This window comes from Salmo salar, chromosome 08, assembly GCF_965601325.2.
Source record: "Salmo salar chromosome 08, fSalSal1, whole genome shotgun sequence".
NCBI lineage: Eukaryota > Metazoa > Chordata > Actinopteri > Salmoniformes > Salmonidae > Salmo > Salmo salar.
Genome location: NC_138298.1, coordinates 16,802,820 through 16,829,888, shown reverse-complemented (window position 1 = coordinate 16,829,888; position 27,069 = coordinate 16,802,820). Strand labels below are relative to the sequence as shown.

Here is a 27,069-nt window from a genome sequence, read left to right as displayed (position 1 = left end):
AGTTTACTTTGGGCACGCTTTTCATCCGGCGGTGAAAACAGTGCCCCCTACCCTAGTGAGGTTAATGGTTGTGATGTGAGAAAACTGAGGATGGATCAACAACATTGTAGTTACTCCACAATACTAACCTAATTGACAGAGTTTTGGAAGCCTAAACATTCCAAAACATACATCCTGTTTGCAAAAAAATGGACAAAGCAATTCACTTTTTGTCTTGAAAATGAAGTGTTATGTTTGGGGCAAATCCAATAAAACACATTACTGAGTACCACTCTCTATATTTTCAAGCATAATGCTGGCTACATCATGTTATGGGTATGCTTGTAATTGTTAAGGACTGGGGAGTTTTTCAGGATAAAAAAAAAGAAACAGAATGGAGCAAAGCACAAGTAAAATCCTAGAGGAAAACCTGTTTCAGTCTGCTTTCCACCAGACACTGAAAGATTAATTCACCTTTCAGCAGGACAATAACCTAAAACACAAGGCCAAATCTACACTGGAGTTGCTTACCAAGAAGAAAATGAATGTTCCTGAGTGGCCGAGTTACAGTTTTAACTTAAATCTGCTTAAATCCATGGCAAGACCTGAAAATGGTTGTCTAGCAATGATCAACAATCAATTTGACAGAGCTTGAAGAATTCTTTTAAAGAATAATTGGCAAATGTTGCACAATCCAGGTGTGGAAAGCTCTTAGAGACTTACCCAGAAAAACTCATAGCTGTTATCGCTGCCAAAAGTGATTCTAACATGTATTGACTCAGGGGGTTGAATACTTATATAATGTAGAAACAGTATATTAGTGTTTTCTAATCATTTACTTTTTTTTTACTGATGTTTGACAGTATTTATAGTAGATCATTGACAAAAAATTACAAATCCATTTTAATCCCACTTTCAAACACAACAATGTGGAAAAATTCAAGGTGTGTGAATACTTTCTGAAGGCACTGTAGTACTATTTAGTTAGTTTGTAGTTAATTCTGTTGGTTTAGGATGTAGTTGGGAACTGAGGAAAGAATGAGTATGATGAGGCAGAGTAGATGATATGGTGGTGATGGTGTCTGTAAAAAGGCTTCATTGATGAAAAGTGACAACCTGTCATGTTGTTTGATGTTGGTGTTTTATGAGGAAATTATAGTGCCTTAATTCATGTTTACTTGACATAAAGTAGTGAAGGTGTGTAATGTTGAATCTTTTCAAAAACTATTCTAAAATGTTTTTCATCAAAGTGAGATTTACCTAAAAGGTCAAGTGTTACCATACTGAGAAAAGTTACTACTTATGTATTGTTTTGTACAATAAAAGTACTGTACACCAGGTTACGTGAATGTATGACCATTTTGTTCAAATTAAATACAAAATTGTCTGTTCTGACTGACTTGATTATTTTTGTATCATTGCAGGTACTGAATTTCCCTTATCTCAGTCGAACCAAAACATACTTAATTCCTGAATCAACACATATGGATATTTTTATAATAAACACCAATGATTCCATATTGTTAGGAACTTTAATCACATTGTTAGAGATGGGCTTGACTGGTTAACATTTTATAATGTCATGTTCAGCAAAGACTTAGAAACCTTTATATGCTCTTCTGTACAATTTGTTTTTAGGGCAGTGACAGGATCTCTGAAGCGGCTGGTGACAAACCATGGCCCCGGATCAGGACCATGGATCAGGAGTCGTCGCTGTTCCTTCCCGACTCGGAACCAGGACCAAACTATGAGATACAGAGACTCTCCACCACCACCACACAGAACACAACCAGTGGACACGTAGACTGAACATCTTCAGTCTTGGTCATCATCAGAGGGACAGAGGCTCCAGTCAGGGATCCAGTCTGCAGCACAGACCCTTCTCTTCACAGTCTCAGTGCAGGGATGGAGCGGGGCCTGGGGCTGATAGAGATAGACCCTCCTGTTCCTATGATACAAACACCACAGTATCCATGATGAACAGAGCATGTCATCCTGGGAACCAGTGGCGAACCTTGAAGGCCTTCTAAGCCTTCAGAGAGGATATATAGATTGATTTGAATGGTTTTGTGAATAGGCTGCTTATTCTTTGACACTATTTGATGCTGTCTATCTGCCGTGTCTATGTGTTTGACCAAAACTGCGCTCTCTTTTAGCCATGGAGTGCGCATGTATTACGGTCGCTGTCCTTTCAGCACCACGAGCCTGTCACCTTTGATGTGTCACTGTTGTTGTCGCTGTTGGTGATGGTGTGATAGTGGTGTTAGGCTACAGTAGGTTGTGTAAACAGTGGTTTTTGTTTTGCTGGTTGCATTATTTTATGCTGTGTGTTACATTTGTGTCTGTGCTGGTTCTGTCTCTGTGTAAGCCCGAAGCGCAGCCAGGGCTGTTTGATTCATTCATAATGTCACCAAAATGCATTGCTCCTCCTTCGCTATAAATTGAATGGTCCGGCTACAGAAGATACAATGTAGGCTTATGGAAGGTTTTTGGTCCCTCTGAAGGCTTAGGTCCTACAGTAACAGTTCGCTAGAAATAGTCCCTCCTGTTCCTATGATACGAACATACAAACACCACAGTATCCATGATGAACAGAGCAGGTCACCCTGGGCTTCAGCCTTCACAGAGAGTGGTGGGGAACCCCCCTGGTGGGAGTCTAACAGGAAGTCTGTCTTCTCCTTCTCCAGGGTCTTGTCTAATGCCTGGTGACTGGGTTCATAGAAAGCCTGTACCTGGGTCTAGCCTTTCTCAGTTACCTCAGGGTTACCCCACCAATACAGATGGGTGTCACCACGAGAAGTGGTGAACACAGCACACAATCCAAACAATGGCTAGAGGAGGGAGCTCAAAGACTAACCACCTTAGTTAGGGTGTTGGCTCCTGTTTCTACCTCCTCTAGTGTCATTGGGTCACAAAGTGGGAGGGCGAGCGTTAGGACGGACGCAGACAAGCCGTACGACTGCCCCACGTGTGGAAAGCACTTTTCTAAGGCGAACTATGTGACGAAGCACCACACCATTCACATCAAGGAGAGGCCCTTCAAGTGTAAGCTGTGTTACAATAGCTTATCTTTCCTGAGTTACCTTATCAGACATATGAGTGTCCACAACAGGGAGAGATTGTGGCTTGAGATGTATGCAGGGGAACGATTCTTTAGCTGATTATCTTATTATCATCCTGTGAAGTGTCCTGGGGTAAGAGTTTTATTTATGTATTACTAAGTCCCTCAGTTGAGCATCTAGGTATGCGGTATGCTCACATTCTCACATGATACAGACTTGTATTTTGGTTCCTGGGACTGGAAGACTTCTCAGCGGAGGAGTTGCATCGAGTATTGCATCTATATCTATGCATCTATATCTCCTAAGAAGGGAGATATAGAGCTTTGAAGGACAGAATAATTGGGAGTATTGTAAATGTATTATTTTTAGTTGTGTGGATTAAGTTTGTCTACGCCACATATGAATTTACTATTTACATTGTTTTTTCAACCCCGTCCAGTTGGTGGCGGCAATACACCTTTTTGGGATGTAATCCGCCATAAAACCCACAGAAGAAGAACAAATTAAGATGGATGATGAGGAGGAAACCTGACTGACGACTGTGGCAAGTTTTGGGAGCATGGAGAGGCCAGAGATAAATTGGGATAAGGAACAGAAGGTGGGTATTGGACAAAGGCCATCAGTGTGTCTGCTGCAAGCAGTACAGCGGATTTAGGCGCGGCATGAGCGTGGTAAACGGAAAGACTTGGTCATGGATAGCAAAGAAGAAGTAGAAGAGCGAAGTGCAATGGGAAGATGTGTGTGGAGGAAGAATGGTTCCAAGTACAAACCGTATTCTGCTGTCTGATGGCTCAGGAATTTTATCTGACGAGTGTGAGGATGAATTACCTCTGGTGGCAGGTGTGGTGAAGACCTCCAAGTCCAAGCAAAGGATGATTTGGGTGCAGTGGGAGTGACATTTTTGGAGAAAGTGGATCCCTGCCTTTTGGCTGATTCATATGTAGTCTCGGGCTGGGTAGAAAATAAATTGGTGTTGGTAGCTCGAAATGGACTTGTGATGATTTTCTGTGTTTCTTCTGTCTGTGTTTCTTTGCGTTATGTGCCTAGGGAAAAGACCTGTGACTTGCCTTTGAAAGGAGTGATTACTGGGTTGCTGTTAAGTGTTGAGGTTGAGCAACTAAAATGGAATGTTCCCTGTGTCTGTGACGCTCGCCGTTTCGGTGCGAAGCAGACCCGGTGGCGAGCGTCGTGAAACTGATTAGAAAGTGTCTGTCCTTTTTGAGTTTTGAAGCAGTCTTTTCCTGATAGTCAGGTTGGGATATGTCAGTTATCCCGTGAGAGCTTTTGTGTCGAACCCACTAAGGTGTTTCAGAAGCCAAGCTTATGGTCATGTTGTAGGAGGGAGATTCCAAAATGTGAAAAGTGTGCAGGAGGGCATGGGACAAAGGAATGTGTAGTATAGGTGGAAAAAAACATTGTGTAAATTGTGGGGGTGCCCATGTTGCTGGGGATCAGAAGTGCCCGGTGCAAGAGACAGGTTGAGGTTGCCAGGGAGAGCAGAGCATAATGGGTCAAGGGCCTTGGCCAATAGAGTGATACGAATGTATGCTTCAGTAAGATTGGCTTCTTAGCATTCATTGCCATGGTTATTAACTGTACTGCAGAAATGGAATGTAAATCACAGAAAATATATGTTGTGGTGGCAGCTGCTACGATAAGTACTTGGATGTACCAGGTTTTACTGGAGATGAGTTACAAGGTATGCTGAACGAAAGAGTCCCATCAACCCAAACAGTTAAAGTAGTGGAATTGGGTGGTGATGTTTATTTGTGTTATGAAATAGTGTTAGTTGGTGGTGTTTTTTTCTCCTCCTTTTTTGCCCGTTTTTTATTTTTTTATCGCAAAATGTAACGTCACAGATCACACAGTAGGTGGCGGCATGCACAAACAATGTGCGTACACCATGATACCAAAGAAGAAGTAGAAACGGAAGTGAACAGTAATTTTGCATTTTTTCCATTTCCACGTTAGCGTTTTTATTGTTGTAATTTAGACGTTTATTAACACCATGGAACTCAAAATATGACTCATTTAACTGTACAGCATTACATACTTACCACAGGTGGTCTTTAATTCACGTTGGAGACAGGACTTGGTTGATAGAGCTACGTAACGCTAGTTAGTTGCTAACAATGGCTAACTGTATGGTTTTCCACACTCAAATAGCCTCCATCATGGAGGTGCTAGCGAATGCAGCCGTGGCAGAGATCTGTAAACTCGTAGACGACGACTATGCAGTGTTTCGTTTGGAAATTTCCCAAAGCCAGAAAGAAAACAGGGGATTGCGGAGGAAACTACAACTAATGGACTTGAAGGTGGCACGGGAGCGCGCAGAGAGGACAATACGAGAGCGCGTCCCCGCCAGTCGTCCCAGTAGTGTCAAGGTCGTCGACCGATACAGAGGAATGGCAAGAGGTACATTTCCCAGAAGGCTGAGGCTGGGCGACCTGTCGCTGTTCATCTAATAGCTCAGTGCCTGTCGCTCCGTTACCTTCTGCACGTGTTCAGATGTGTTAACCAGAATTAGGTCTTGGTCAATTTTTGGATAGCAAGCACTTGTGCAAAGACTATCATATTCTAACCAGATTCTTTATTTACTGAATTTCCTATTATCTACTCAATGAAAACAATGTGAATACATGGAGTACATTGCATTGATCAATAAATGGTATATCTGTAATTTAAGAAGTGTTACCTTACATCTTGCCAATTATAGACAGCGTCAATAGTGTATAATATAGCGTTGAGCATTGACAGTAGCTAACCTAACCACCACTTTCCCCCCAATCACTCTCTCAGGTGAAGGACATTTCACTGGAGGCCACAGGAGCTTTGTGAAGCCAGCGGGACACAATACATGGAGAGGTGACCAACCAATCACTGTTGATGAGGGGAGTGGAACCTCAACCCAGCACGTTATTGTGATAGAGGTTAGTGTTATAGTGTAACATTCAAAATGAAAGTACATAGAATGTGGCTCATTTATTTCAGAAAGGCTCCCCTTAGCCATTAATATGCTTACATGGTCATCCTTAATTATCTGCCATATTGGAGCTCGTGAGACTTCCCTACGACATTGTTATTATATTCCCTGATTGTTATCCAATTAAACTAATGTACCGATAATAACCTAGTGTCTTCTTGTCAGTCTGCAGATGCAGAGGCGGCAGGTCCTGGAGGATCGTCTCTGGTCAAGCAGGAGAGGACTGAAGGAGACTACCCACAACACTGCAGAGACATCCAGACTGGAGCAGCGGCTGGAGTGGCATCCCCTGTAGCCACAGCAGACCTCGCCAACACCACGGCGCCCCAGCACAGGACCCGATGCAGCATCACGGAGGTCAGTGGAACGCTGAACGCCATCCTCAAGTCAGAGACTTTAACTGTAACACAAAGGCTCTTACACACAGGATCTGACCACAGGTCAGACCCAGAGAGACTGGGGCCACTGGGATGTCCTCCTGCTCCCGGCTCAGAGTATTTTCTTTATGGTAGCCCGAGGACGGTTCATTCCCATCGGGACTCAGGTGACGTGTCAGAGACTGTCAATTATCCGTCTTGTTCTTACACTACAGAGATGGACCCTGGCAATATGCCATTGGGTTTAGAGACACAGACTGATCTGTCTAGAGGGGACTGGAACCAGTACAGTAATAGTCTATACGCTGAAGGGTGCCTAGATAAGAAAGAGGAGGTTATTGTCGTAGATGAGGTGACTGTGAAGGTTGAGGGCGATGCTCCTCTGATATGGAATAAGACTCACTTAGGAGAAAGACACTCACAAGGCAGAGATTTCTTAGATTACAGGGAAAGCTTAGAGACAAATCCAGATGTCACGACCCACTCCCCTTTACACACACTCAGGGATCGAGACCCAGTGAACACGTCGATTGGGCCTTCCGATCAGGTATTGAACTCAAACGACCAAAGGGCAAAGGCTCAGGGAGGGGGACCAAAATCAGGCGGTAGTAAAGTGAAACGGTTCCTCTGCATGTTCTGTAACAAAGGCTTCAGCTGCATCCAGAAGGTGGAGATCCACCAGAGGGTCCACACAGGGGAGAAACCATTCAGCTGCTCCCAGTGTCACATGCGATTCGCTGAGGCTGGCAACCTGAAGAGGCACCAGAGGGTCCACACAGGGGAGAAACCCTACAGCTGCCCACAGTGTGACATGCGTTTCGCCCAGTCTGGCAACCTGAAGATGCACATGAAGGTCCACACGGGAGAGAGGCCGTTCACCTGTACGCACTGCAGGAAGAGGTTCTCAGAAAGGAGCTACCTCAGGATACACCAGCAGAAAAAACATTCCACTCTATAACATAGGAAGTAAACATTCCACTCGATCGCTTCTGACGTTTAGACAAACCCTGCATTAAAGACAAAGATTTATTTTCATTGTTGTCAGTAGAAAAGATCCACAGATGAATTTGGAATAATGAGAGTAACAGATTTCATTGTTGAATATTCCTGGGTAAACATTTTCCATCCAGACGTGTGATTTATAAGGCATATATAAGCCTAAAGTCTGTTGCCTATTGTTTGTCCTGTGTAGGCTATATGATGTTCACAAATGGCCATTTTATTACTTCCATGAAACTACTTAATTTTTCTCCCCGAAGACAGTTTTCCTGAGAATATTATTGCAGTTTATCAAGTTAATGCTGATTTTTAGTTGAGACATGTATGTGTGGTTTTCATATGGCGTATTTATAACTTGTTTATGTTTAATAAACACCAACATTTTACTTTTCATTCTAAGACTTTCATTGAAACTCTTCTTTAGTATACATCCATCTGATTTCACCCTATTCTGCATACACCTTACAGCACGTTCTAACCATTATACACTTACTAAATATACCTACACATACCCACACACTAACAAACACCTACTGTACACGTAAAACTAGTTTAGTCAGGTTTGTCTGATGATTTGATTTATCATAGCTGACACGTCTTTACCCACAACATATTTATGTCCGCCATGATGGGTTTAACAACAATGAAGTCATTCTGTAACTACAGTATAGGACTCAAATGTATTGGGGATGGATAAACACTCCATGTTAAAAGTGTGTTTATTATCGGTGTGTACGTACCTGAGGGAGTGAATGTCTGTGTAATCTGTAACAACTCTCTTTTCCAGGAGGAGGAGGGTCTGGAGGTGCTGCTGGTAAAGGAGGAGGGTCTGGGGAACCCTGAGGGGACCATGGTGATGGAGGACAACCAGACTACACCTCCTCCTGAACCCACAGAGGAACCAGCTGAGCATCACAGGACCACACACAGTTTCACTGAGGTGAGACCACTGTGAACTACTGTCTGAATGGTATTCAGTCAGGGTCTGTATCCACAAAGTCTCTCCAAAGTAGGAGTGCTGATCTAAGATCTGTTTACCATTTTATATAATAATGAGACCATGTAGACAGGTGGGGACCTGATCCTCTATCAGCACTTCTACTCTTTGTGGATACGGCCCCAGGTCTTGATGAATTTTGTCTTAAGTGTGGGACCATGCCTTTCAATTATCACACCATTAAATAGTGTATAGTACTCATAGCAATCTCTCATTGCCCAATCAGAAGATTCTCCATAGAAGGGTGCTTATATCAGATCCAACATCCTCTCACTCTGTATCTCTTACAGTCAGTAGACATGGAGGATGGGAAGCCTGATCTGCTGCTGGTCAAAGAGGAGACAATAGAAGACAGACCAGAGAGCATTGATCTGCTGACTGGATTAAAGATGGGGGAGCAAGGTAAGGGAGCAATACATATAGCCTACAGCAACTTATGTTTACATACAAAAACACATAATGTATCAACTTCACCAGGTAATGGACAAAAAAAACTCCATATGTAGAGTTTTCTGCCGTTTTAAAGTCTAAAGTCTTCCTGCAGGTTGTTGGCTGGAGGCTAACAGTGGAGACTGGGTGGCCATCTTGGATTCCCAATCCCAGATGGGTGCAGACAAGGGCCAAGGGGACATCATCACTGAGCAGGTCAGGACTAGAGGTGACATAGTGGAGGTCAGTGGATGGGACAGCGTCCTCAACTCTGGGCTGGGGAACAACAATGTTTACCACAACCAGAAACAGACAGTTGAACACAAAACAACAACTGAATTTAGTCTCCAAGACAACAGAATGGCTGAGACCAGGGCGAGGTGTAGATTTGGTCTGCGGGGACGTGGAGGCCAGGTTCGTATGCAGCAGGAACGAACAGGCACAGTCTCGGCTAGCGATGCTCCGTCCTGCTCCTATAGTTGTGATTCAGAGAGACTGATGGCACCTCAGGTTAACCCCCTAACAGGTGCTGCCTTCAGCCTGCCTTCTATAGGATCTATCAACTGGAACATGGACCCTGTGACAACACAGACACTCCCTGGCCTTCGTCCTCCTCACACTCTCCTAATGTTAAACCAGACATCAGACCAAGCCAGTGCCTCAACACCAAATGGCTACACAAGTCCATTGACAAATGACAGTAGTAGTAACGCTGTCAGTAGCTCCGGTGGCAAAAAGAAGCACTTCCTGTGTTCATTCTGTGGGAAAGCCTTCAGTTTCCCCAAACAGGTGGAGATCCACCAGAGGATACACACGGAGAAGAAACCGTTCGGCTGCCACCTGTGCCAGGCCAGTTTCTCCCACTCGTCCAAGCTGAAGAGGCACCAGAGGGTCCACACAGGGGAGAAACCCTACAACTGCCCCCAGTGTGAGAAGAGGTTCTCCCACAAGCACCAGCTGAAGATGCACCTGAAGATGCACACGGGAGAGAGGCCATTCGCCTGTACACACTGTGGGAAGAGGTTCTCAGAGAGTAGCTACCTCAGGATACACCAGCAGAAAATGCACATGGCCCATGTATAGAGTATAGTGACATGTAATGTAGTACTAGTTAGTTTGTAGTCAATTCTGTTGGTTTTGGATGTAGTAGGGAACTGACAAAAGAATAAGTATGATGAGGCAGAGTAGATGATGGTGTCTGTAAACATGCTTCACTGATGAAGAGTGACCAACTTAGTCCCTTTAGGTTGATGCTGGTGTTTTATAGTGAGGTAAGGATAGTGCCTTGATTCATGTTTACTTTATATAAAATAGTGAAGCTGTTTTAATGTAATGAACCTTTTGCAAAGTATTATAAAATAATTTATCAAAGCAAGGGTGGCAGATTTACAGAAAAGGTCAAGTGTTAACAAAGTTATTCTACTTGTCACGTATCGTTTTGTGCAATAAAAGTTCTGTACTTCACTATGTGAGTGTATGACCATTTTATTGAAATTAAATATAAAATTGAGTATATGCTGACTGACTTGGTTATTGTTGTTGCAAGGGACTGAGTTTCCCTTATCTCAGTCAAACCAAAACATTATACTTAATTCTTGAATCAACCAACATGGATTTTTTTTAATAATAAACTCCAATGGCTCCATATTGTTAGGTACTTGAATCACAGTGTTAGAGATGGGCTTGACTGGTTAACATTTTTCAAGTCATGTTTCTGTGTGAACAGCAAAGCGTTTCTTATATTAAACCTTTATTCTTTTCTGTACAATCTTTGTTTCCAGTCTGCAGTCCATCAAGGCCTGCTGATATCCAGTGTTGCTGGCTGGAGAGACTGGACCTCTGAGATGGCTGGTCACATATTCTGTCCCGGATCAGGACCATGGATCAGTAGCCATCGCTTTTCCTTCCCGAATCGGAACCAGGACCGAACCATGAGGGACAGAGACTCTACCACAACCAGTGGACAGGTGGGCTGAACAACCTCAGTCCTGGTGGTCATCAGAGAGACCGAGGCTCCAGTCATGGATCCAGTCTGCAGCCCAGACCCTTGTCTTCACAGTCTCAGTGCAGGGATGGAGCAGGTCACACTGGGCTTCAGCCTTCACTGGGAGAGGTGGGAAAGCCCCTGGTGGGAGTCTAACAGGAAGTCTGTCTTCTCCCTCAGGATTTCGTCTAATTCCTGGTGACTGGGTTCATAGATGGGTCAGGATGGGCTTTCACCACAAGAGGTGCCTAGCCTATAACACAGCACACAATCCCAACAACGGCTAGAGGTCAAGGAGGGAGTTGTAAGACTAACCACCTGAGGGTGGTGGCTCCTGCTTCTACCTCCTCTAGTGTCATTGGGTCACAACGTGGGAGGGCGAGTGTTAGGACGGATGGCGACAAGTCGTACGCTTGCCCTACATGTGGGAACCGGTTCGCCAACGCAAACAATTTGAAGAAGCACCAGACCGTTCATACCAAGGAAAGGCCATTTAAGTGCAAACTATGTTACAAGCTTTTCCTTCCTAAGTAGCCTTAGACAGGAATGTCCACAACAGGAAGATATACAAGTTATCTGTTTCTCTTTTAAAAGGTTTGTATTCAGGTCACTTTTCCGCCAATCAGGTTTGGCGGCGCTTCCGAGAGCGTTCTGACAGGTTGGCATAGGCACCCATCTAGGCTTCAAGAGAGGCTGCTGGGCGGCCGGCGGCGCTGTTGCAGCGACCGGGGCTTCCACAGGGGAGCTAGGAGCTTCTTGGACCTGCTCGCCACGCTTTCGGCGCAGGTCGGCTGTTTGGGAGCCGACGCACCACAGGAAAGAGGCATCTGCTTCTTTTCCTCCCCTAACTTCACGAGACGCCCCGCTGTCTTTCTCATGGTGTCTCCGAAGAGGCCCTTTTCAGAGATGGTTGCATTGAGCAAAGGGGTCTTGTCTGTCTCCTTGATGGAAGTCATGGAGAGCCAGAGGTGTGTCTGCGTCATGACCAACACAGCCATCACTTGGCCGGCGCAGACTGCCAACACTTGAGTGATGTGGAGAGCAGCGCTGGTGAAACATGCCACCTCTTCAATGCCAGCCTCTGTTGCGGATCATCATTCTCCCAAGTCATCCTATAATAATGTGATCACATATGCTCCAAGCAGGCCCAGTTATTCAAACTTAATGGGCGCTCTGCCTTCTCTCTGATCTGAGCGGGTAATCGTTGCGCACCTAGAACCCATAACGCTTCAATAGCCCAAGGGTGAGGGATTCGACTGGGAGCCCCCCAGTGAGTAGGCCTGAGAGAGAGAGATCCAGAGAGGATGAGTTTTACTAAGGTTGGATTTCTTGCGTTTATGGCCATGGTGTTCAAACTGCACCGATGGAGCAGAAATCACATTAGATACATGTGATAGTCGCAGCAGCAGAGAAATATTTGGGTGTGAGAGATTTTAGTGCTGTAGCTCTATAGGGAGTTTTGAGAGAAGGGGTTCGATCCTGCCAGGCCTGGTGTAGGATCGTTCAGGGTCAAAGTAGTGGGATGGGGTGGTGGTTTTGGGGGATAGTGCATAGGTGCAGGGTTGGTCCATTACTATTTAACTTTTTAGTGACCAAAATGTGCAATCCGCATTCCGACCTGTGAAAGGCAGCAATGGGCAACACATCGTCTCGTCTGCCGGAAATTCACACAAAGTAGTAAACGGAAATGAACAGTGACCAAGAACAGTTACGTTTGCGTTTTGTTTTTATTTAGACGTAAATTAAAACCCTGGAACTCAAAATATCACATACTTCCTCCATGTAGTGTTTAATTCACGTTGGAGACAAGACTTGGTTGATAGATGTTATCTAGGTAATGCTAACCGCTAAGAATGGCTAACTGTAACGTAATGGTTTTTCACACTCAAATGGCCTCCGTAATGGAGGTGCTAGCGAATGCAGCCGTGGCAGAAATCTGTAAACTCGTAGACGACGACTATGCAGTGTTTCGTTTGGAAATTTCTCAAAGCCAGAAAGAAAACAGGGCTTTGCGGAGGAAACTACAGCTACTAGAACTGAAGGTGTCACGGGATCGCGCACTTGCCAGTCGTCCCAGTAGTGTCAAGATCCTCGACCGATACAGAGGAATGGAAAGAGGTACAATTTGCAGTAGGCCCGTTCCCCTCTGCGCATGTGTTAAGCACATATTGTATGGTTAACCAGAGTTGGGTCTTGGTCAGGTTTTGGATTGTATGCAATAATTCCCCTGATTACTTAGCAATCTTGCACAAAGACACTATCATATTCTTGACTTACTGCATTTCCTATCACTTACTCATTGAAAACAATCTATCTATGAATAGTTGTGTGACATGTTACCTTATATCCTTGCCAATTGTAGACAGTGTCAAATACTTTACTTTACAGTATAGTGTTGAGCGTTGACAACACAGTACCTAACCTAACCACTTATTTTCCCCCAATCACTCTCTCAGGTGAAGGACATCTCAATGGAGGCAACAGAAGTTTTGTGAAGCCAGCGGGACGCAATACATGGAGAGATGACCAACCAATCACTGTTGATGAGGGGAGTGGAACCTCTACCCAGCATGTTATGGTGATAGAGGTTAGTGTCATAGTGTAACATATAAATTACAGTACATTAAATGTGGCTTGTTTATTTCAGAAAGGCTCCCCTCAGCAATTTACTTGCTTACTTGTACATCCTCGTATATCTGCCATAGTGGAACTTGTGAGACTTCCATACAACATTGTTATCCAATTCAACTCATGTACTGATAATAACCTTTCTTCTTGTGTCAGTCTACAGATGCAGAGGCTGCAGGTCCTGGGGTCACGCAGGAGAAGTCTGCAGGAGAGGAGGACCCACGGTACTGCAGAGATATCCAGACTGGAGAGCCCTCTGTAGCCACAGAAGACCCCGTCACCATCCCAGCACTGCCCAGGACTCGACACAGCATCACGGAGGTCAGTGGAACGCTGAACGCCGTCATCAAGACAGAGACTATAACGGGGCTGAGGCAACTGGGCTATCCTCCTGCTCCCCGCTCAGAGTATTTACTTTGCAGTAGTCCGAGCGCGGTTCTGTCCCATCGGGATTTAGGTGACTCGTTACTGACTGTAAATGATCTGTCCTGTTCATATGCTACAGAGACAGAGATGATACCTGCTGACATGCCTGTGGCTTTAGATATACAGACTAATCCATTGAGAGGGAACTGGAACCGTTACATTAGTAGTGTATATTCTGAAGGGTGCCTAGATAAGAAAGGAGAGGGCCTGGTTGTCGATAAGGTGACTGAAAGTGGAGGGCCACGCTCCTCTGACATGGAATGCAGAGTCTAACTTAGGAGGACACTCGCAGGTCAACACCAGTGACTTCTGGGATTACAGGGAAAGCTTAGAGACAAATACAAATGTCGCTTTACACATGCTCAGTGATCGTGCCCCAGTGTCCACGTCGATGGGGCCTTCCGATTCACACGTCCGTGTCCTTTTTGATCAGGTATTGAACTCAAACGACAGGACTAGAGCCCAGGCTCAGGGAGGGGGAGCGACATCAGGCAATAGTAAAGAGAAACGGTTCCTCTGCATGTTCTGTAACAAAGGCTTCAGCTGCCCCCAGAAGGTGGAGATTCACCAAAGGGTCCACACAGGGGAGAAATCCTGCATTTGTACTCAGTGTCACATGTGCTTTGCCCAGGCTTGCAACCTGAAGAGGCACCAGAGGGTCCACATAGGGGAGAGATTCTACAGCTGGCCCCAGTGTGAGAAGAGGTTCTCCCACCAGCACCAGCTGACGATGCACCTGAAGGTCCACACGGGAGAGAGGTTGTAACGCCAGAACATAGGGCTGTTACGGGGATCTTGTTACCGCCACACCGGCGGACCGCAGTCAAATTCCACGTGACCGCTGAGTCACGGTATCTAGGCTACTCCAAAACTGCACTCTGTAAATGAAGGGCGCTGATGAGTGTTAATTGCCTACCAAACTTCCTACGGCTGTCAAGTTGCTAATGGCCTGGTACTCAGCGCTCTAGTGTCCCTCGAATCACTCTGACATAAATGCCACAAAAACATTGCATCAAAGACTTTGATTTCATTTGAATAATCTGCAGAGTTCACAATAGCAGAACATTTTTTAAAACGTGTTGCATTCTGAAAACGCAGGTGTATTGACCATGACATAAAATTTCAAGTTCCGCGTTTTTATAGTTAAATAGACTCGCTGCTCGCGCACTCTCCGCGCTCAGAGTGAGTGGGAGAGGAGAGGGAGAGAGAAATGCGTTGCGATTGCAACATTTGAGGGAAAATAACCATTTTGAAAGCAAATAGGTGTACTGTTGTGACTGTTGAAGAGAGGAGAGTCTCAGCTTTTTGTAGGTAGTACATTTATTTCTCAACTTTCAACATGGACCGCGGGAGCAGCGTTTTTTAACCAAAGTATCTGGTTGGCTATGGCTTTGAGATATACGTAGCCTATTCAAAGCGCTGCGCAGGAAGCGCACATCTGCCATTTGCAGTGATAGCATTTGCCTATAGACATCATTGGGTGAGCTGCAAGTTTTGAGGACATTAAATGAACTAACCCTCAAGTCGATTGAGACGCAGCCCATGCAAAAAAAAACGAATATCTCCAGCTTAAACAGACAGATTTTGATGGGGAAATTTTTGATTATGCTAATTACATTTCCGCGGGGGGCGCGGATATCGACTCTAGGGGGTTAACTGGTAAGGACAGCTCATGAGGTCTCCTAATTATCTGTTGACTAGGTGGGACCTTTATTACTAAAGAGGCTTTTATTTTTTACCCATTAGAGTAGGAGTAAAATGTCTCTATTCTCAGCACTTATGACCAATTTTCTAGTGTGGACCATGCCTTTGAATGATCAAATTTCCCCCAAGAGTCGATTAGAGCACTTGTGTGTCAATCTAAGTAGCATTAAAAAAAATGACCACCAAAATCTGTCAATTTAAGCTAGAGATGTTTTTTTGCACTGGATGCGTCTCAATCCACCGCATTCGCCTATGTCACCCTTCCTCATCTGCAGTGAAAGGTGGCAGAGCTAGAGGGGCCATGAAACATCCCGAAAATCGGTCCTCTCACAAAAACGTCTGTAGCATCCTTTAACCTACAGACTATTATGATCAGTCTATGGGAAGGTGGAGACTCTCACGAATATGATGGTGTCGTTGATGTGCCAACTTCTGTTTGGAGCGTCCGAACCGTTTGGGCTACAAACAAATGTGACCCCACAATTGTCACAGGACCCGTCTGAAGGTAACCGGTACGGGTTTAAAAAAAATAATGAAAGTGTGAAGGTAGTTTTGTGCCTAAGGGGTTAAATATGTGTGTTAAGAAAGCTCAGGAAATACATTTTTTTATCTCCCAGATATAGGACAGACACTTCAAAACCTTGTTTCTTATGATTTTTGTTTTTCACTGTCTTTTAATGTTTATGAACATGTTATTCAATGCATTTCTCTGGGCTATAGTAGTAAAGGCCAAATTCAAATTCAATATATTATTTTCTGATACCTTAAGGGGTCCTAAAATTCAGAATCTAATAGCTAAATTATCCATAGTATGACCACCTTAAAAGAATTCCACATGTCAGCTTAGAACCCTTCCCCAACAACGGCATAGACTTACAGGGGTTAACTGTTACATTAACCAATACACTGCTAACTAGCAGCATATTTTATTAGCTTTCTTGCTAATGCATTTGGAGTTTCCTTTTCCTCAGATGGTGAATTAGGCCAAATCCATATGCAAGTGCATCTGTCATTTCAACTGAACATTGTGGTTATACTAATGAAGAATGAAATCAAATAAATTTGATTCAGAATGAATTAATGGTGCGTGTCAAGAGCTGGTCATTTATCCAACACACCTATTATTGCGTTCGTATTTCATCAACACTTCAGTACAAGCATATTAATTAAGGCTATGCTGTTGTTCAGATGAATATAGTAATTGTATGTGATTTATAGTGACATAAGATAACTATGTTTTAACATATCATCCTCTTTAACTGACCCATATTTTCCTGCATTCTAGACTAGGGGGAAGGGGGATACCTAGTCAGTTATACAACTGAATGCCTTCAACTGAAATGTGTCTTCCGCATTTAACCCAACCCCTCTGAATCAGAGAGGTGCGGGGGGCTGCCTTAATTGACATCCAGGTCTTTGGCTCCCGGGGAACAGTGGGTTAACTGCCTTGCTCAGGGGCAGAATGACAGATTTTTACCTTGTCAGCTCGGGGATTCGATCCAGCAACCTTTCAGTTACTGGCTCAACGCTCTAACCACAAGGCTACCTGCCGCCTGAGTGGACCCATGTATTAAATGTCAGTTTGTTTCGTTAGAATGCAGGTGAAATCTATTTAATCGCATATTTTTGCATCCAGACATAAAACGACTGTTACATATTGTTTGTACTCTGCTATATGATGTTCAGAAATGCCTATTTCATTACTTCCATTCAACTACCCAAGACACTTTTTATGAGAAAAACATTGTACACTGAATAAAAATATAAACGCAACATGCAGTCAGGTCAAGACCCCGGTGAGGACGACGAGCACGCAGATGAGCTTCCCGGAGACAGTTTGTGCAGAAATTCTTCAGTTGTGCAAACCCAAAGTTTCATTAGCTGTCCGGTTGGCTGGTCTCAGATGATGCCGAAGGTGAAGAAGCCGGAAGTGGAGGTCCTGGGCTGGCGTGGTTACACATGGTCTGAGGTTATGAGGCCGGTTGGACGTACTGCCAAATTCTATAAAGCGACATTGGAGGCGGCTTATGGTAGAGAAATTAACATTAAATTCTCTGGCAACAGCTCTGGTGGACATGCCTGCAGTCAGCATGCCAATTGCATGCTCCCACAAAACATGTGGCATCTGTGGCATTATGTTGTCTGACAACTGCACATTTTAGAGTAGCCTTTTCTTTTCACCAGCACAAGGTGCACCTATGTTCTATGCAACACATGTCAGTTGGATGGATTATCTTGGCAAAGGAGAAATGCTCACTAACATTGATGTAAACAAATTTGTGCTACAAAATTGAGGGAAATAAGCTTTTTGTGCGTATGGACAATTTCTGGGATCCTTTATTTCAGCTCATGAATAATGGGACCAACACGTTACATGTTGCTTTTATATTTTTGTACAGTGTAGTTTATCATGCAGATTTTTAGAACATCTCATTCCACAATCATGGGCATTAATATGGAGTTAGTCCCCACTTCGCTGCTATAACAGCTTCTGCTATTCTGGGAAGGCTTTCCACTAGATGTTGGAACATTGCTGCGGGGACTTGCTTCCATTCAGCCACGAGCATTAGTGAGGTCTTGCACTGATGTTGGTGCGATTAGGCCTGACTTGCAGTCGCCATTCCAATTAATCCCACAGGTGTTCAATGAGGTTGAGGTCAGGGCTCTGTGCAGGCCAGTCAAGTTCTTCCACACCAGTCAAGTTCTTCCACACCGATCTCGACAAACCATTTCTGTATGGACCTCGCTTTGTGCACTGGAGCATTGTCATGCTGAAACAGGAAAAGTCCTTCCCCAAACTGTTGCCACAAAGTTGGAAGCACAGAATGGCTATGCTGTAGCGTTTAGATTTCCCTTCACTGGAACTAAGGGGCCTAGCCTGAACCATGAAAAACAGCCCCAGACCGTTTCCGCTGCTCCAGAGTCCAATGGCGGCGAGCTTTACATCACTCCAGCCGACGCTTGGCATTGCACATAGTGATCTTAGGCTTGTGTGTGGCTGCTCGGCCATGGAACCCAACCATTGAAGGTCCCCAAGAACACAGTGCCCCCCATCATTCTTTAATGGAAAAAGTTTGGAACCCCCAAGACTCTTCCAAGAGCTAGCCGCCCGGCCAAACTGAGCAATCAGGGGAGAAGGGCCTTGGTCAGGGAGGTGACCAAGATCCCAATGGTCACTCTGAGTGGTCACTCTGTGGAGATGGGAGAACCTTCCAGAAGGACCATCTCTGCAGCACTTCACCAATCAGGCCTTTATGGAAGAGTAGCCAGACGGAAGCCGGTCCTCAGTAAAGCAGGCACATGTCAGCCCGCTTGTAGTTTGCCAAAAAGCACCCAAAAGACTCTATGAGAAACAAGATTGTCTGGTCTGATGCAACCAAGATTGAACTCTTATGCCTGAATGCCAAGCGTCACGTCTGGAGGAAACCTGGCACCGTCCCTACGGTGAAGCATGGTGGTGGCAACATGCTGTGAAGATGTTGTTCAGCGGCAGGGACTGGGAAACTTGTCAGGATCGAGGGAAAGATGAACGGAGCAAAGTACAGAGAGATCCTTGATGAAAACCTCCAGATGGCTCAGGACCTCAGACTGGGGTTCACCTTCCAACAGGACAATGGTCCTAAGCACACAGCCAAGACAACGCAGGAGTGGCTTTGGGACAAGTCTCTGAATGTCCTTGAGTGGCCCAGCCAGAGCCCGGACTTGAACCCGATCAAACATGAAAATAGCTGTGCAGCGACGCTCCCCATTCAACCTGACAGAGCTTGAGAGGATCTGCAGAGAAAATAGGAGAAACTCCCCAAATACAGGTGTGCCAAGCTTGTAGCTTCATACCCAAGAAGACTCCAGGCTGTAATCGCTGCCAAAGGTGCTTCGACTAAGTACTGCGTAAAGGGTCTGAATACTTAAGTAAATGTTATATTTCAGAGAAAAAAATAATAAACCAAAATCTTTTTTTATATATATATATATATATATATATATATATATATATATTAGTGTACAAAGATTTTGATGTGTATGTGTATTTTTTTACTGACAAATAAAATCAATCAATCATGTCCACCATGATGACTTTAACAACGATTAAGTCATTCTGTAACTACAGTGTAGGAATCAAATGTAGTGAGGATGGATAAACACTCTGAGGGAGTGTATGTCTGTGTAATCTGTATCACCTGTCTCTTCCAAGAGGAGGAGGGTCCAGAGGTGCTGCTGGTGAAGGAGGAGGGGTATGAGGAGGGTCTGGGGAACCCTGAGGGGACCATGGTCATGGAGGACAACCAGACTACACCTCCTCCTGAACCTACAGAAGAATCAGCTGAGCAGCACAGGACCACACACAGTCTCACTGAGGTGAGCACACTGAACTACTGTGGTATTAGGAGCCGTATCCACAAAGCCTCTCTGAGTAGGAGTGCTGATCTAGGATCAGTTTTGCCTTTTAGATCATAATGAATAAGACTATATAGACAGGTAGTCTGATAGACCTGATACTCGACGTGGATACGGGCCCAGGTCTTGATACATTTTGTGTTAATTTAAAGGCATGATCCCACACTTATCAAACCATTAAAGAGTGTCAAGTGTCAATCAAATCAACTAACGTGTGCATAGTATCAAATAACATGTTTACATAGTACTCATAGCAATCCCTCATTGCCCAATCAGAAGATGCTCCATAGCAGGGTGCTCATATCAGATTTCTTGATCCAACATCCTCTCACTCTGTATCTCTTACAGTCAGTAGACATGGAGGATGGGAAGCCTGATCTGCTGCTAGTCAAAGAGGAGACAATAGAAGATGAACCAGAGAGCATTGATCTGCTGAGTGGACTAAAGATGGGGGAGCAAGGTATGGGAGAAATACATATAGCCTTTATACAGTAATAGATCTTCAATGGGAATAGGGATTATCTTGGCTGTTTTTCTTCATTCATGAAATTAAATCTTTACAATTTATGTTTACATACAAAAACACACATTATAATGTATGAACTTCACCAGGTTATAGACAAACAAAACTCCATATGTAGAGTTCTCTGCCATGTTTGTAAAGTCTATTTTGTAACCACTTCCTGCAGGTGGTTGGCTAGAGGCTAATAAAGGAGACTGGGCAGCCATCTTGGATTCCCAGACGGATGCAGCCAAGGGCCCAGGGGACATCATCACTGAACAGGCCACAACCAGAGGCGACTTGGTGGAGGTCAGTGGATGGGAAAGTGTCCTCAACTCTTGGGGGGGGGGGCGTCCCATCGCGCTCTAGCGACTCCTGTGGCGGGCTGGGCGCAATGCACGCTGATACGGTCGCCAGGTGTATGGTGTTTCCTCCGACACATTGGTGCGGCTGGCTTCTGGGTTAAGCGGGCATTGTGTCAAGAAGCAGTGCAGCTTGGTGGGGTCATGTTTTGGAGGACGCACGGCTCTCGACCTTCGACTCCCCAAAGTCCATACGGGAGTTGCAGCGATGGGACAAGACTGTAACTACCAATTGGATATCACAAAGAAAAAATATATATAAAAAGGTAAAACTGGGCTGGGGAACAACAATGTTAACCACAACCAGAAACAGACAGTCAAACACAAAACAACATCTCCATGACAACAGACTGGCTGCGACCATTTTGTCTACGGGGATGGAAAGAACAGACACAGACTCGGCTAGTGATGCTCCGTCCTGCTCCTATAGTTGTGATTCACAGAAACTGATGGCGCTTCAGGTTAACCCCCTAACAGCCTTTAGCCTGCCTTCTATTAGCCTGATGACTCACACCAAATGCTTTAGCTTCATTGTCATTCGCTATATACTTTAGTCTGAGACTCCCATCATTGAAGTCGTTTGTGGTGACGAGGGGCATTGTACAAAACAAAGTCATCAGCGATTGTCTCGTCTCTAACCAAAGTATTTTGTATTTGTATTTATGAAGGAAATCGTTGTGGAAATCAGTTGCAGCTCAAGTCCGCTACACAATGCAATGCTCTTTCTATTGGCTGGCTGGCTAGCAAACATAGCTACACACAATAATACCAAATACAATACCATTATGTAAAGTAGCTAGTTGGCTGTAAAATCACCTAAACAAACTACAGTATCAATCTCACCACATTCAACCTGCAGATCCAGGGTTACTCCAAGCAGTTTATTCACCTCAACTTTCCACATTATTTATTAAAATATTTAGTTGAAGTTTAGGGTTTAGAGTATGAAAGCCAATGAAGAATTTTCAAACCTCCGCTTTACCCACATGTGTTGTGGCTCTGGCCCAACCCATAGGTTTCTGGACCAATCAGACGGGCCCGAATGTGTTAGCATTTGGTGAAGGGTCGGGGAGGTACTCATTGTGGAGAAGAAAATTATGTCAGTGGGCGTGGAATAGTTTGGCCGGAGCAAGGAGTCTGAGAAGCCAGGCAAGCCTTCTATCGGATCTATCAACTGGAACATGAACCCTGCGACAAGACAGACATTACTGTTAAACCACACCTCACACAATGCCAGTGCCTCAACATTAAATAGCTACAAATGACAGTAATTGTAACGCTATCAGCAGATACGGTGGGAATAAGAATGGTGGCAGTGTTTGTTTTGTGGGAAAGCCTTAAGTTTACCTTAACAGGTGGAGATCACCAAAGGAATCACATATGGGTGAAACCACCTGTGCTGGGCCTGTTTTTCCCACTCGTCCAGCCTCAAGAGGCACCAGAGGGTCCACATGGGAGAAACCCTACAGCTGCCCCCAATGTGAGTAGAGGTTCTCTCACCAGCACCATCTGAAGATGCACCTGAAGGTCCACACGGAATAATGGCTGTTTGCTTGTACTCACTGCTGGAAGAGTTTCTCCGAGAGGATCAAACTCAGGATACACCAGCAGAAAGTGTACACGGCCTTTGTGTAATGTAATACTAGTTTGTTTGTAGTTCATTCTGTTGGTTTTGGATGTAGTAGGGAACTGGGTGAGGTGAACTGAGGAAAGAATGAGTATGATGAGGCAGTGTAGATGATATGGTGATGGTTTGTGTGATGTGTCTGCAAAATGCTTCACTGATGAAAAGTGAAAAACTTCTGTGGTTTGATGCTGGTGTTTGATAATGAGGAAATTATAGTGCCTTAATTCATGTTTACTTGACAGGAAGTAGTGAAGATGTGTAGTGTTGAACCTTTTTCAAATCGAGGGGACCAGGTTTACAGAAATTGTAAAGTGTTACCATAGTCAGAAACGTTATTCTACTTGTCACATATTGTGTTGTACAATAAAAGTACTGTACTTCACGCAATGTGAGTGTATGACCATTTGGTCGATCTTAAATACAAAATTGACTCTGTGCTGACTTAGTCCCTGCAATGATACAAAAATAACTACGTTTCCTGTATTTCAGTCAACCCAAAACATTATACTTAGTTCTTGAATGTTTGGTGTGTTGGTATAGGCCACCAAGTGCTAACAGTCAGTATCTAAATAATGTGTGTGAAATGCTTGATAGTGTATGATGTAAATAGAGAGGTCTGCTTTATTGGGGACCTTAATATTGACTGGTTTTCAGTAAGCTGTCTGCTCAAGAGGAAGCTTCTTACTGTAACCTAACATTACTAATACTGTAGAACTTTGTTCTAAAGCTGTAGTTCCAAAAGCTGGGCCTCAAATAGTATATAAGAGATCATACAAAAGATTGTGCTGTGACTCTTATGTGGATGATGTTACAAATATTTGTTGGTCTGATGTGATTAATAAGGAGCATCCAGACGCTGCACTTGATGAATTTATGAATTGCTTCTTCCACTTATTGATAAACATGCACCTGTTAAAAAACTGACTGTTAGATCTGTTTAGGCTCCATGGATTGATGAGAAATTGAAAACTGTTTGGTTGATAGAGATGGGGCAAAAGGAGTGGCTAATAAGTCTGGCTGCACATGTGACTGGCTGACTTACTGCAAATTGAGAAATTATGTGACAAAAAGAAGAAGAAACTTTATTATGAAGCCAAGATCAATGATTTAAAGAATTATGGGAAAAAAACGTGAGTACTTTAAATAAAATTATGGGCAGGAAGACGAATTAAACTCCATCTTTCATCGAAACAGATGGCTTATTCATACAACCATTTGATGTTGCCAATTATTTAAAAGATTACTTAATTGGCAAAGTGGGTGAACTTAGGCAGGAAATGCCAACAACGAACAGTGAGCCATCGTATTCATGCATCAAAAAACGAATAATAAAAAAACCATTGCAAGTTTGAATTTTCTGAAGTTAGTGTGGGAGAGGTGGAAAAATGATTGTTATCGATCATTAATGACAAACCTCCTGGCATAGACAACTTAGATGTAAAACTATTGAGGATGGTAGGAGTGGCTATGGAGTCAGCTATCTGTCATATCTTTAAGCCTAGAGGAAAGTCTTTGTCCTCAGGCCTGGAGGGAAGCCAAAGTAATTCCGTTACCCAAGAGTGGTAAAGCGGCCTTTACTGGTTCTAACAGTAGACCTATAAGCTTTCTGCCAGCTCTTAGCAAACTGTTGGAAGACATTGTGTTTGACCAAATACAATGCTATTTATCTTTAAACAAATTAAAAACCGACTTTCAGCATGCTTATAGAGGAGGGCATTCAACATGTACTGCACTGACACAAATGACTGATGATTGGTTGAAAGAAATTGATAAAAAGAAGATTGTGGAAGCTGTACTGTTAGATTTCAGTGCAGCCTTTGATATTATTGACCAAAAGCTGTTGTTGAAAAACATATGTTATGGCTTTTCAATCACTGCCATATTGTGGATTCAGAGCTATCTATCTAATAGAAATCAAAGGTTTTTCTTTAATGAAAGCTTCTCTAATGTCAAACATGTAAAGTGTGGTGTACCGCAGGGGAGCTCTCTAGGCCCTCTACTCTTTTCTATTTTTACCAGTGATCTGCCACTGGCATTAAACAAAGCATGTGTGTCCATGTATTCTGATGAATCCCAAATAGTTTGCATAGTCAACTTACACACAGCTCTGACACATACACTTACCACACCAGACATGCCATCAGGGGCTTTTCACAGTCCCCAGAACAAATTCAAGAAAGTGTATGGTATTATATAGAGCCATTATTACATGGAACTCCGTTCCATCTCATATTGCTCAAGTGAACAGCAAACCTGGTTTCAAAAAACAGATAAAGCAACACCTCATGGCATAACGCCTCTCCCGTATTTGACCTAGATAGTTTGTGTTTCTGTATTGATATGTAGGCTTATATGTGCCTTTTGTAAAAATAAAAGTCATTTTTACATGTTTTGTGTGGACCCCAGGAAGAGTAGCTGCTGCTTTTGCAACAGCTAATGGGGATCATAATTAAATACCAATTACCAAATCAACACACAATAAAATAATAAACTCCAATCACTCCATATTGTTAGGTACTTGAATCACAGTGTTAGAGATGGGCTTGACTGTGGTTAACATTTTTATATGTCATGTTTCTGTGTGTACAGCAAAGAGTTTGTTATATAAATCTTTGTATGCTCTTCTGTTCAATTTGTGTTTACAGTCTGCAGTCCATGAGGACCTGCTGATTTCTGGTGTTGCTGGCGGGAGAGACTGGATCTCTGAGGTGGCTGGTCACAAACCCTGGCCCCGGATCAGGACACTGGATCAGGAGCCGTCACGGTTCCTTCTTGAGTCGGAACCAGGACCCAACCACGAAGGACAGAGACTCCACCATCACACAGAACACAACCAGTGGGCAGGTGGACTGAACAACCTCAGTCCTGGTGGTCATCAGATAGACAGAGGCTCCAGTCAGGGATCCAGTCTGCAGCCCAGACCCCTCTCTTCACAGTCTCAGTGCAGGGATGAAGCAGGGCCTGGGGCTAGTAGAGATAGACCCTCCTGTTCCTATGATACAAACACCACTGTATCCATGATGAACAGAGCAGGTTATCCTGGGCTTCAGCCTTCACAGAGAGCAGTGGGAGATGCCCCTGGTGGTAGTCTATCAGCAAGTCTGTCTTCTACTTCAGGGTCTCATCTAATGCATGGTGACTGGGTTCATAGACAGCCTGGACCTGGGTCTAGCCTTCCTGGTAATGGTTACCCCACAAATACAGACAGGGTCAGGATGGGCGTTCATCACAAGAGGTACCTAGCCTATAACACGGCAAACAATCTCAACAACACCCAAACAATGGCTAGAGGTCGAGGACGGAGCTCAAAGACTAACCACCTGAGGGCGGTAGCTCCTATCTCCTCTGGTGTCATTGGGTCACAACGTGAGAGGCCGAGCATTAGTACCGACGTCGACAAGCCCTACTCCTGCCCCACGTGTGGGAAGTGCTTCGCTAGGGCAAACTATTTGAAGGAGCACCAGACCGTTCACACCAAGGAGAGGCCCTTCAAGTGCAAACTATGTTACAAGAGCTTCTCCTTCCTGACTAACCTTACCAGACATAAGAGTGTCCACAACGGGAAACATTTGTAGCAGTGTGGTTTGAGGTGTACACAGGGGATGTCTGGGAATTATTCTTCAGCTGACATATTATAGTTATCATGTGAAGTGTCTTGGGATAAGAAGGTAGTTAACCACATACCCTTTATTAACATGTCATATGTTCTGAAGCAACGTGTTGAAGTTGCCTGAAGGAAACGTGAAGTCAACTGTGAAAGACTGGCAGGAAGTGTTAGTTACATACATGAGAGAACCAATGGGCAGCCTCGGGAGGAGATCGTTGATGTCACTTGCTCTCGGAGCTGGAACTGCTGTGGGGGCTGCGGGGTCTCTTCCTCTGCCGAGGGGGAGACAATAGGGCCAGCTGAGGGGGACCTATTGGACTGGGGCTCACCCCTGCCCCTCCGTGTCCCGCGTGTCTTTTTTCAGGGGAAGGCCCGGCCTCTTGGGGGGTCCGGGCATTTTGGGGTTCTTCTTAGAACATATGACATATCCAGGCTGTTTCACATCCGGCCGTGATTGGGAGTCCCATAGGGCGGCGCACAATTGGCCCAGCGTTGTCCGGGTTTGACCGGGGTAGGCCGTCATTGTAAATAAGAATTTGTTCTTAACTGACTTGCCTAGTTCAATAAATTATAATAATAAAAAAATATATATGAAACGTGCTTGTGTAAGTACCTGTTTTTAGTGACTGTAAACCTAGGCTAGAACAAGGACAGTTACATATGCTAACACTGTTCGATCAAAACAAATCTGCTCTCAGCTTCAAAGATGCCATTTTGGGGTTCTTCTTGGAACATATGACATATCCAGGCTGAACCCCAAATCATAGGAGATTTGATGTGTATTCAGTGGTGGAGAAATTACCAAACAATCATACTTGAGTAAAAGTAAAGTTGGGTTAATAGGAAATGACTCAAGTAAAAGTCACCCAGTAAAATTCTACTTGAGTAAAAGTATAAAGGTATTTGGTTTAGAAAATATACTTAAGTATCAAAAGTAATAGTATAAATCATTTCAAATTCCTTATATTAAGCAAAACAGATGGCACAATTTTCTTTTTTATTTACGGA

General features: G+C 44.1%; 2 protein-coding genes and 1 long non-coding RNA gene across 3 annotated transcripts; 2 read left to right on the top strand and 1 right to left on the bottom strand.

The window, feature by feature from the left end:
* Window positions 1–1,146: 1,146 nt before the first annotated feature.
* LOC106610151 (uncharacterized) lies at window positions 1,147–5,293 on the bottom strand. Its single transcript, XR_001329853.3, has 3 exons — window positions 5,099–5,293; window positions 3,870–3,992; window positions 1,147–1,927 (listed from the first exon to the last, which is right to left on the bottom strand). It is a non-coding gene; the product is annotated as an uncharacterized LOC106610151 (long non-coding RNA).
* Window positions 5,174–10,290, top strand: LOC145850384 (uncharacterized). Its single transcript, XM_082978206.1, has 6 exons — window positions 5,174–5,456; window positions 5,841–5,971; window positions 6,190–6,381; window positions 8,188–8,340; window positions 8,688–8,799; window positions 8,942–10,290. The coding sequence occupies exons 1-6, from the start codon at window positions 5,174–5,176 to the stop codon at window positions 9,907–9,909; spliced, it is 1,839 nt and encodes a 612-aa protein (XP_082834332.1). The 3' UTR covers window positions 9,910–10,290.
* Window positions 10,291–10,822: 532 nt separating this feature from the next.
* Window positions 10,823–26,752, top strand: LOC106610067 (uncharacterized). Its single transcript, XM_014209200.3, has 7 exons — window positions 10,823–12,928; window positions 13,267–13,397; window positions 13,595–13,759; window positions 19,763–19,924; window positions 20,312–20,423; window positions 20,653–20,774; window positions 25,100–26,752. Exons 1-7 carry the CDS (start codon window positions 12,664–12,666, stop codon window positions 26,027–26,029), a joined length of 1,887 nt encoding a protein of 628 aa, XP_014064675.3. The 5' UTR covers window positions 10,823–12,663; the 3' UTR covers window positions 26,030–26,752.
* Window positions 26,753–27,069: the final 317 nt, after the last annotated feature.

What these genes read in the sequence shown, in the direction of transcription:
- LOC145850384 (XM_082978206.1), top strand. Translation starts at nt 5,174, where the DNA reads ATGGCTAACTGTATGGTTTTCCACACTCAAATAGCCTCCATCATGGAG. An exon ending in ATACAGAGGAATGGCAAGAG is followed by an intron (nt 5,457 to 5,840) that starts GTACATTTCCCA and finishes TCACTCTCTCAG; the next exon opens with GTGAAGGACATTTCACTGGA. An exon ending in CCACACACAGTTTCACTGAG is followed by an intron (nt 8,341 to 8,687) that starts GTGAGACCACTG and finishes TATCTCTTACAG; the next exon opens with TCAGTAGACATGGAGGATGG.
- LOC106610067 (XM_014209200.3), top strand. Translation starts at nt 12,664, where the DNA reads ATGGCTAACTGTAACGTAATGGTTTTTCACACTCAAATGGCCTCCGTA. An exon ending in AGCATGTTATGGTGATAGAG is followed by an intron (nt 13,398 to 13,594) that starts GTTAGTGTCATA and finishes TTCTTGTGTCAG; the next exon opens with TCTACAGATGCAGAGGCTGC. An exon ending in CTCGACACAGCATCACGGAG is followed by an intron (nt 13,760 to 19,762) that starts GTCAGTGGAACG and finishes CTCTTCCAAGAG; the next exon opens with GAGGAGGGTCCAGAGGTGCT.